The 10,291-nt window shown below is 42.2% G+C and overlaps 2 protein-coding genes across 6 annotated transcripts in view; one reads left to right on the top strand and one right to left on the bottom strand.

The window, feature by feature from the left end:
* KCTD10 (potassium channel tetramerization domain containing 10) overlaps positions 1–336 on the bottom strand; it is a 25,633-nt gene extending 25,297 nt beyond the window's left edge. The window contains exon 1 of one of the 2 annotated variants that reach the window (XM_006922153.3): positions 199–336. In XM_006922153.3, coding sequence (XP_006922215.1) covers positions 199–201 — 3 coding nt within the window. In that variant the 5' untranslated portion in view covers positions 202–336. The remainder of the gene's footprint in view (positions 1–198) is intronic. The other variant, XM_006922154.3, reaches the window with a different exon arrangement.
* Positions 337–497: 161 nt separating this feature from the next.
* The window catches only part of UBE3B (ubiquitin protein ligase E3B), a 50,901-nt gene continuing 41,107 nt past the window's right edge, over positions 498–10,291 (top strand). For 3 of the 4 annotated variants that reach the window (XM_025040069.1, XM_006922152.3, XM_015597315.2), the window contains exons 1-7: positions 498–717; positions 4,042–4,142; positions 5,357–5,538; positions 5,683–5,803; positions 7,175–7,234; positions 7,621–7,725; positions 9,719–9,815. In XM_025040069.1, the coding sequence (XP_024895837.1) occupies positions 5,378–5,538; positions 5,683–5,803; positions 7,175–7,234; positions 7,621–7,725; positions 9,719–9,815 (544 nt within the window). In that variant the 5' untranslated portion in view covers positions 498–717; positions 4,042–4,142; positions 5,357–5,377. Of the gene's footprint in view, positions 718–4,041; positions 4,179–5,356; positions 5,539–5,682; positions 5,804–7,174; positions 7,235–7,620; positions 7,726–9,718; positions 9,816–10,291 lie in introns of all 4 variants that reach the window. The other variant, XM_015597314.2, reaches the window with a different exon arrangement.

Genomic DNA, 10,291 nt, shown 5'->3' with positions numbered 1-10,291 from the left:
AGCTAGGGACCCTCCAATTCTCCACCCAAAGCCCTTTCCCCACCCCCGGCTTCGCCCCCATCCAATCCCCCAACAGACTCTCCCCTATCGCGACAACCCCTACTGTACACCTTCCTGTCTGTCCCTTCCCTTCTATTCTGCCTCTGCCCCGCTCTCCCAGCCGTCCAGAGACGGGTCAGTGGGCACCGCCCTCCTTACCATGAAAAGTCGGAGGACTCCGGAGTCTCCAAACCCGGACTGAAAGAGGCAGGAAACACCCAGCTCGCGTGAGCCAGGGGCGGAGGCGGGGCCGGGGCGGGAACTTCCGCTGTCCGTACCCTACTTCTGCCCCTCAGAGGGCGCCTTCCTAAAAAATTAGCTGTACTCCTAGACATCGGCCGCCTTCCTTCCACCCTGCCTGGCTGGAATGGGTTGCATCTCCTCTTTGAGGGGGGTGGGGGTCACGCATTTATCCCGGTCCTGAACACTCTGAGATATCAGCATCCAGAGAGGAGGGCAAGATGCAGGGTGGTTGCCGTTCTCGGGCAGAGACGCTCTGCGGAACTGTCGTTGGCCGGAACTGGATAATTGCTTCCCGGCGGACTTCTGAGAACGACGCCCCGGGGCAAGATGGCGGTCGGTCCTCGGTTGCTGCCCCGGGTCTGGTACAACTCAGGGGTATTGGGCTAAGGCAACGATAGCTGTGGCTCCGACCTGGAGCGCGGGGGCTTCAAGCAGGTAATGGTCTACGGCCTGCGGGTAGCGAATGGGAACAGGGTCGTGATTTCACCGGGTGGTGGTGCCTAGGCTTTAGGGGAGGTGGCCCTGGGGCCGGGTCCCTGCCCCAACTGGTTGGAGGGGCAGGTGCTAGCAACTGGCTTTCGCGCTTCAGGGAGCGTCTCTCCGTAGTCTTTTCCATCTCTTTTCATCTCTGGGCTTTTAAAAAGAGACTAACGCTAGGTAGAAAAGATTTATTGTGATGTTGATGCCGAGGAAAGACGCCAGGTCTTAGGAATTAACGAAAACCAGAGTTCCGAATCCTATTTTCTCGCTGTGTGACCTTGGGTGAGTTCCTTCACCTCCCTGAGCCTCAGTTTTCTCCTCTGTAAAATGGAGTAATTAGCTCGTTTCACAGAGAGTGTTGTATAGTGCAAGTTTTAGTACTGTGCCTGACACCCAGCTGTCAATAGAGGCAGCTGGTTTTAATGATGTCGTTAAAGAAAAGCTTGTTTTTAATTTACCTCTCATTTAGCCCCACGCGCAGCCTTGCATTCTCAGCTTTTCTTCACTGGTCTGTGAGTGAGGAAGTCTGAGTCTTGTGTTTTTCACTTCCAGATAAATATTGCTTAGGAGTTAGAGCTGAGTTCAAATTCAGGAGCCTAGCAACCTCTGACAAGTCATGACCCCTCTCTACGTTTCACTTTCTCCCTGTGAAGGTGGGATTAGTAATAGCATGCACCTAACTGGTGATGGTTATTAAATCTGGCTGCCCAGCTATTCCTACCATATAGGAAGAAGCCTTTGGAGCTCAGTCAACAGTTGTTATTTATGGTGCTTCCCTTTGAACAATACTCTGGATTCTTTTGCTCCATGAAGTTGGCCTTATCCAGAAAAGACTGATTTTTGAGCAGGTCTCAGAATGTAGAAGTAGAGAAGAGTCTGAGTTCTGTCTCTTCGTATTAAATCTTGCTCTAACCCTTACTAATGGTCTAACCTGGGCTATGGGAGATACTAAATGATTTCACAGGGTTGCTGTTCTTTTAGAGATCACTTAGAAAGAACTTGGCCCATAGTGAGTACTCCAGCAACATGTTTTCCTTTTGCTTTTTATATTATCTTGGTTATCACTAACCTCTTTTTTCCTTTATCGCTGTTTCCCTAACTGGGTTGTAATCTTCTTAAGGACAATACAGTAAAGCTCACTTATATGCTATTTGCTTTCAGCCGAGCCTTATTAATATTTTTCCATTTAGTGCTACGGTGTCATGATGACTAGATTGAGGTTTATAAGTAGGGCAAATGTTTCATTTAATCCTTTTAGCAACCCTAGGAGCTAGGTACATTACTGTTATTCTCCTCAATTTACAGATAAGGAAACTGAGGCCTAGAGAGGATAATAGTTTGGCCAAATGAGGTAGAATTAGAACTAAAAAGAACCAAGGACTACGTTGTCTGATCCAAGGCTTTTTCTGTTACACACAGCTTTTTCTTTGATCCCCCATGGCATTTAGCAGAGCAAGCACTTAAATACTTCATGATGTGTTTGTTTTATTGATGAATCATACTAAATACAATACAGGTAGAGGAGGTGAATAAGAAAGAATTAGAAAAACTGCAAAGAATAGACTGTCATATGGTGTGAATAGAAACCAACATATAGTATTGCTGAGAGGATAGTAATCTCAAGGAAGGGATCTTACCCTGAGAGGCCCCCTGGGAGAAGTGGGAGTTTTGAGATACAGTAGGTCCTTGAATAATGTTTTGTTTAACGTCATTTTATTATAACATTGATGAGATGCTGTAGGAACTTAACTCTTGTTTGTATCACTCATGGTAAAAGTGGTTTCATTATGTCGCTTTGCCCCAGTTCCAAGAACCTACGGATGATGTTAACTGAGGACTTGATGTAATCTTATAGATGCTTAGTCACAGTTTACATGCAGCCTCCTATTTTTCCATTGGGAATAGGCTCTCTCTTCCCCTCTCCCACAAACGAAAGACCGTGCGTTAAGGAACGAGCATATCATTGTCATCATGGCTTGGGCCCAGTTCTTTTGCATCTCTCAGGAAGTTGATGCTGTTACTCAATTGAAACAGGGCTAGGAGTTCATAGCCCTAGTGACAGGACTAGTGAATCTTAATGTAACTGGAGATAGGAAAAAAATCTAGTAGATAAGGAGTATAGGATCCCAGCATTATTTTCTACCCAAAGAACCTTGGTAACTACAGATATGAGCCTCAGCTGAAGACTTAAAATCCTTGTGTCTATAGAAATAATACATCAGACTTGTTGACTGTCCTCTGTCAGCCACCTCAGTAGGTACTTGATGTGCATCTCATTTAGTTCTCATGAGTGGCCTCTGAGCCAATTAACGGGAAGACAAAGGCTCTGAGACATCACTCTACAGTACATGGCAGAGCTAGGGACTGGCTCCAGCTCAGTGTGACTCCAAAGCACAGGTGCTTCTCAGTGCCATGCCGCCTCACCATGTGCTTTCTGTGGAAAATTTAGAAAGCGGAGACCAGATAAAGGTACAAAATTTCCCACAATACCACTGTCAAAACAACATGTTGACATATGATTTCCCAGTGTTGTATCTGTGTGTGCACATGCATTTTTCTTTTTCATTATGTAATTGGGATCATATTGGTTCACAGAGAGCTCTTTTTTCATTCCTTAGGGATAAATATTTTCCTATATTGTTACAACTGTCAAATATTATTTTCAATGGCTTTTTAAACATTCAACCGCCTCTGTTTTTTCTTGCTTACCATCATAAAGCGTGTAAAGCTTTAATTCAATAATTTCTTTGGGATTACAGTTGACCTTCGAACAGTGTGGGAGTTAGAGGCACCAACCCCCTGCACAGTTAAAAAGCCATGTATAACTTTTGATTCCCCAAAAACTTAACCACTAATAGCCTACTGTTGACTAGAAGCCTTATTGATAACATAAACAATTGATTAACACATATTTTGTATGTTATATATATTACATACTGTATTCTCATATAAAGTAAGCTAGAGGAAAGAAAATATTAAGAAATCATGAAGAGAAAATACATTTACAGTATTTATTGAAGAAAAGACTATATAAGTGGATCCATGCAGTTCAAACCCATGTTGTTCAGGGGTCAACTGTATTTTCAAACTATTCCCTTTAAATCATGTGTATTGGGAAGCTAAAGTCTAACATTTAAACCAGACATTAACTAAAGAGAACACAATGTTATTTTTTTTTTAAAACCAGAGGCACTGTATTTATTACTTTTACTCAGGAAGGCATATTATATCCTAGCTATGAAACTTAACCCTAACTGTGTATTCTTTTGCTTTTGCCAGAAAAGAAGCTCCTCTGAAGTGAGAAGCTGCCCTCTGCCATGAGTCCTGTGCAAGATCACTAATGAATACCTGGCATTTCTACGGCACGAGCAGGTCCTCAGGTGAGCTCCGGACTTCCACTGCTGGGGGCAGAAAGAGTGAGTGATTCAGCAGACTACTACCTTTTTCCTTCCAGTCTTCTTACCCTCCTCCTATCATTAGGCAGACTTTGTTAATTTGTTTGGAGAATTACTGAGAGACTCATGTTTTAGAAAAGCTTTGTTGTTTAACAGATGTGAAGCAGTGTTGAAGAGGGGCCACAGTGGGCAATATGAGGGCAATATATCAACATGGGAGGAGCCTGGCATGAGCCTTTTATTCTTAATAACGTTTTCATCTGGATACTGCTTAGAGTGAGGTAACCTAGTAAAGAGATTGATTTCCAGAAGTCTGGATTTATGAATAATTTGTTTCAATGCTTTTGTCAGCTGGAGTGATTATATGTTTTGGATAGAATAACAAAGTTATTGAGCATCTAAAGAAATCATCTCAGAATGAGAGGTTCCATGGACCAATACTGTGTGCTCTGGGCTGCTAGCCAAAGCCATCCCTTTGGGAAAAGACAGATACTGGTGATTGAGATAAAAATGTAATGGATAATTTAGAGCCTCTATCCAAAAGGTAGCAGTCAGTGGATGGGAGCAGCTCTGCTCTAAAGTCTTCATCCGTCCTTGACAGGATGGAAACATAAGGGCAGATGAACAAATTATGCATCAATCAAAACATATTCAGTTTAATAGATTGTCTTACATTCTAGAATCGTACCTTTGGCTTTTTTAGTGTTAAAATGACCCTTTAAAAAAAGGGCTTTTTGTGTGCTGGGTACAGGTAGGTACCAGTAAATATTTGAGTGAATGAATAAAATGATGATGATAATAAATCACCCAAATATTATGAACTGCTCCAGAAAATTCAAATATTTAGGCATCCTTTGTTTTAGAATGCCTAGTTTGTATTAGAGCTTTATGGCTGGGATCAAATCATGCTTTGTTCATTCATTAAACAATTATAGAACCCATACCCTAGAGCCAGGCACTGTGCTCTTTCTTTTAAGAAAATGTAAAAAGCATCGCTGGTCTTTGTGAGTTGCATGAAAAGAGTTGATAGGAAGTTGGGACTTGTGCCAGGAGAGCTATTGGCACTTTGGAAGGTGCTAGAGGGCCCTGAGAAACTCTGCTGCCACCCACGTCTCTGCCCACCCTGTGCTCTTGAGCCCCTTTCTGTACGTGTTTTTCATGTAATGAGCTATACCAACTACTTGCTATTTTCCTTGCAGGGCTTGTGTAAGTTTGCAAACATGTTCACCGTTTCTCAGACCTCGAGAGCCTGGTTCATTGATAGAGCCCGTCAGGCTCGAGAGGAAAGGCTGGTGCAGAAGGAACGTGAGCGGGCAGCCATTGGAATTCAGGCCCATGTCAGGAGTTTTCTCTGTCGGAGTCGACTGCAGAGAGAAATCAGGTGGGTGTTAGCAACTCCTCAGCACATTTTTTCTTGCTCCCAATTAATAGCCAGAAAAAATGATGTTTTCTCTTACAGTTCTTAAAATTTATGGCTGCTATGAGCTCCTAATTAAAAATGTCTTTTTTACTCTTCCCTCCCTAGGAGAGAAATTGATGAGTTTTTTAAAGCAGATGGCTCTGGATCCAGTAAAAGAAGCGCACTTTGTGTTTTTAAGATTGCCAGGAAACTGCTGTTCTTGTTCAGAATTAAAGAGGATAATGAGGTAAAATAATAACAAACATACATCATACTTACTGTCTGCCAGGTCTTTTTGTAAGTATTTTATAAATATTAACTCATTTTGTTCTTACAGCAACGCTCTGAGATAGGTTCTGTTACTCTTACCCCTTGCCCTTTTGTCTTCTTGGGACCTGTTTTGTAGGGATTATGCCCAGTGTTTCTGGCCATCACAATTCTTTTCACATCAACTATTACAAATACTTCGACTCAGATGCATACAGGAGCCAGGCAGGTTAGGTAAATGAGTGAAATAAACCATTTATGAGACAGAACATAGTACAAGTCATAATGAACGATAACTGACAGCGGTGGTAAGGACATCAGAGGGAGTGATAGGTCTGTGGCATGCCCATCCAAATGGGGTAACCTCTACTCAGCCTCAGCCATTGGAGGACTGATACTCTAATTTTTTTAAAGAGATGCTGAAGATCTTAATGCTCAGTTTTCTAATTTGTAAAAATTGGCCATTAATTTGAAATTTCTTGTAAATCCTGCAAATCAAACAAAACATGCTTGTTGTACCTTTGAGGTTAGAATGATTAGCCTAGAAAACAATATCAAGAAACAGCTAATTATCTGTAATAGTACTAACAGTACCATTGAGGAATGCCTCTGAGTGTTCAGGGGTTAAGTGTTTGTTATTGCTCAGCTTTACACTGTGTCAGACCCTCTGCTAGGCACTGGCACCCCAGAAGGAAACAAGAAGACCAAGATCTCTGCCTGGGAGAGCTCAGAGCCCAGCAGGAGAGGGAGGAGTACACTGGCAGTGAACACAGGGTCATGTAGATGATGGGCAGGATTGGTGAGGTGACTGACCCTTGTTTACAGAAGAAGAAACTGCAGCTCAATTGTGGGGCAGGCCCCCAGGGCCACACTGCTTTTAAGGGTGGATCCAAGGTTGATATTGCCAGAGTGTAACCTGGTTTCCAGCTTCTGCTTTTCTTCCTTTTGTTTTTCAAGATAGAAGTGATGATTCGACAGTCTATGAGGCAAAAGTCAGTATCCATGATGCTTACAAATTGGCGAACAGGAGAGCATGATATAGGAGACAGCTGATAGTCCACAGGAATCCAAGCCGTTTACCGGATTGAGTTTTTAGTTTTTTAATTTTTTTCAAAAGAAGCCCCAGTCTGGATTACTAGTTTCTAACACATCTGAAAGGCTCCTGTGGGCCACCAATTTGAGATCCTTTCTGATCTTTAGTTTCCACATCTATAAGAAGGTATTTAAAATGATTATGTATGTTAGTCTTCCAGCATAATAGCTATACAAGCCAAATGCCCACCGAACATTCGTTTCTTTCCTTTTTTCTTTAGTCGTGAGAATTTATAACCCCCATTCTACCTCTTTGCAGAGATTTGAGAAGTTGTGTTGCTCTATTCTGAGCAGCATGGATGCTGAGAATGACCCCAAGGTAAGTGGAATGGGAGCTCCAAGCCTACCTATTCGGCTCTGAAAGTTCCTGTTGAATGTTGTGACCTTGTTAATTCACACACATGCACAAATAAGTAATAGATAAAAAACATTAATAAAGAACAAACGATTTCCTTAGCCTCTTTATTATCCAAGAAGCTATGTTCTGTTCTTGTCTCTTATTCAAGATGGTAAATGTTTCTACTAGGCTATTTTTTTCTTTGGGTTGAGTGTTAAAATAAGTCCTGTTGGCTGCTTATGTGTCCGTTCATCTTCACTACCTTATCTGACACTGGATATAGCTAATTGATCTTCCAATAGCTAGAACATATATAATTTGATCCCTGTAACTGCCCGTTACATTTTTTCTCTTTCTCCTGCTTTTAGGTGTGGTATGTGTCTCTGGCTCTTTCCAAGGATCTCACCCTCTTATGGATTAAACAGATCAAGGACATTCTGCGTTATTGCTGTGAGCTTCTTGGGCAGCTCAAGGTAAAAAACAACAAAACTAAATACACCCTTTCCATTTGGGCGCCTGTGGTACATATTTTCAGCGTCCTCATGATCCCTTCATAGGTTATATGTTTGGATATCTATCTATTAGAGTCTAATAAAGAGTCATTAGAGCCCTGTTCTATGGGAGATAGAGCTAGGTATCGTTATCAGTATTAACCCTTCTTTGATTTACAGTATTTTCAACATCGACCTGTGCTTGCCATAATCTCAGTGATGGAACCTTTTGTCTTCCTTCTCATACTTTTGATGTAATGGATACTTCATAGTTTATGTTATTGTACTAGTCATGCCTCTTTTTATAAAAATGGAAACCAAATATGAGCATAGCTAGTAATACAAGGTAAGCAAGAAAGAATATTTTCTTACAGACTGTATTCTGTAAAACATGGCAGCCGAGGGTGATTAGAGCCAAGGGCTTCCAGATTCTCCTCCTCATTCTTTTCTCTCATCTCTAGTGCCTTTTCAAGTCACTTCATCTTCTGCTGTAATTATGGCAGCCAGCAGTTCTTGCCTCACATCTTTACCCTTGTCTTGACCTAAGAGAAAAAGGAGGGCTTCCTCATCAGTTCACAAATCTGAGAGCACTCCCAAAGACCCAATGGGATCCTGGTATCCACTCTTAACTGGTCATGGTGGTGAGAGGGATGGGCTATGCCACTGGCCCAGGCTGGTCCCCTGTCCACCTTTGAGTTATGAGAAGGTGGGCAGAGGTGTGAGTAGATGCAAACAGCAGTCACTTCCACTTTGTATATAGGGAGGGAGAAGTTTCAGGGGCAGAGGCTTGGTAAGGTAAGGACTCAGGTAGCAGCTGAGCAATGAAGTGAATGTCAGCAGAGCTCCCAGTGATCCATTCCCTGCCGTCTCTCTGGAGGCACTGGTGAATGGCCCTCTTGGCTTTGACCTGGCACCAAGCCATGCCCAGCTTGTCAGGTGAGGCATCATGGCACAGAACAGTGGTCTTTCTACCCTGGTCCTTGGAGCCTTGGGGTTCACTAAAATATCTTATGGCCAAGCAGGCACATTCTCAACTTCACTTCAGCCAGGCATAGCCTCTATTATCTACTTTCTGTGTTGGCATCAGATCTGCATGAGTAAAATCCACAACAGATTTCAAGAAGAGGCTCTTCTATTTTGAAAAAAAAACTTTTTTTTTAAGTTTTTGTGCAGAAGTACACTTTAGGAGATAAGAACACTGAATCCAGAGCCAGGAAGATGTGAATTTAGTCCTGATTCTGCTTCTGATTTCCCATATGACCTTGGACAAGCCACTTCCCCTCTCTCATTCTCTGTGAGCTTAGAGATTTGAACTAAACGGTCTCCAGGGTCCCTTCCAGGTATACATGCTATAAGGTCAACCTAGAAATGAGTCAGGCCTTTACCCCAACCTGCCCTCTTGAAACAGTGAATTATAACCGTGGTTGTAATAATAGCCAATATTACATAGTTATCTTTGTGCCAGGTACTGTTCTTAGTACTTTATGTACATGAACCATTGAGCCCTCATAACAACCCTATGAAGAAAGCAGTATTACTATCCTTAGTAAACAGATGAGGAAACTGAGGCCCAGAGAGTTTAAGATGTGTGCTCAACATCTCACAGCTAGTAAATGTTAAAGCCAGAAGTCAGAGCCCAGAGTCCTTGTTATGCTCCAGTGTACATACATATATACATATATTCATAAAGGCATACAAAACACCAACAAGGCAGTGTTGGTCATCTTGTTTCCAGGAATACTCAATTCTCCATTCCCAGGCATATTTCAGATTCCATGGTCAATTACGATTGTGCCAAAATCCTGGTCATATGACTCCTAAAGTGGTCATTCCCCAAAAGAAAAAAAAATAGAGCCTTAATTATAACCCTGACTCACTTATTTGAGCCTGAGTGCACTCAGGAAAGTTATAAAATGGTTGCTTCACTGAGACTGGAGGGTGTATGTCTTAATCTTATTATCCTCATTGTTTTCAGCCTGAAATCTTACAGGACTCCAAGCTCATCACACTGTACCTCACGATGCTTGTGACCTTCACAGACACTTCAACATGGAAAATTCTTCGGGTAAAAGGTCTGTGGGACTTGATTCAGAAGCTTTCCTAAGTAGCAGAGCTTGGGGATCTTTGTGCCTTTTTAAGAAACATTTTTCCCAGCACAAGCCTCAAGGCCTTGAGACCATACAAATGAAGGTGCCCTTGGCACTTCCCATCAGACTGCACTGTAGTGTCCAGAATATGTTCAATATTTGTGTTATCCTCTTTCTCTTCTTGGAATTTGTTTCAAGGCACAGTTTCTCTTAATCTTATTTTTTATAACTCCCACAGCACCTCAGCCACCAAGTGATCATTTCATTCGGTGAATAATTTAGCAGGAAATAATTCTATTTTGGCCCTAAAATTTGCATAATAATGCTACTTCCTTCCCTGAATACTGTACTTAGCCTTATGTTTTTCATGCATTCACTTCATCCATCTACTCAACAAATAGTTGTGTCAGGCACCGTAGACACTGGAGATATGGAAAAGGTCACTGCCCTCGGGGCTCTGT

This window comes from Pteropus alecto, unplaced genomic scaffold, assembly GCF_000325575.1.
Source record: "Pteropus alecto unplaced genomic scaffold, ASM32557v1 scaffold259, whole genome shotgun sequence".
In the NCBI taxonomy this organism is placed as follows: domain Eukaryota; kingdom Metazoa; phylum Chordata; class Mammalia; order Chiroptera; family Pteropodidae; genus Pteropus; species Pteropus alecto.
The sequence above is the reverse complement of the archived record's forward strand: the minus strand, read 5'-3'. Positions and strand labels throughout refer to the sequence as shown.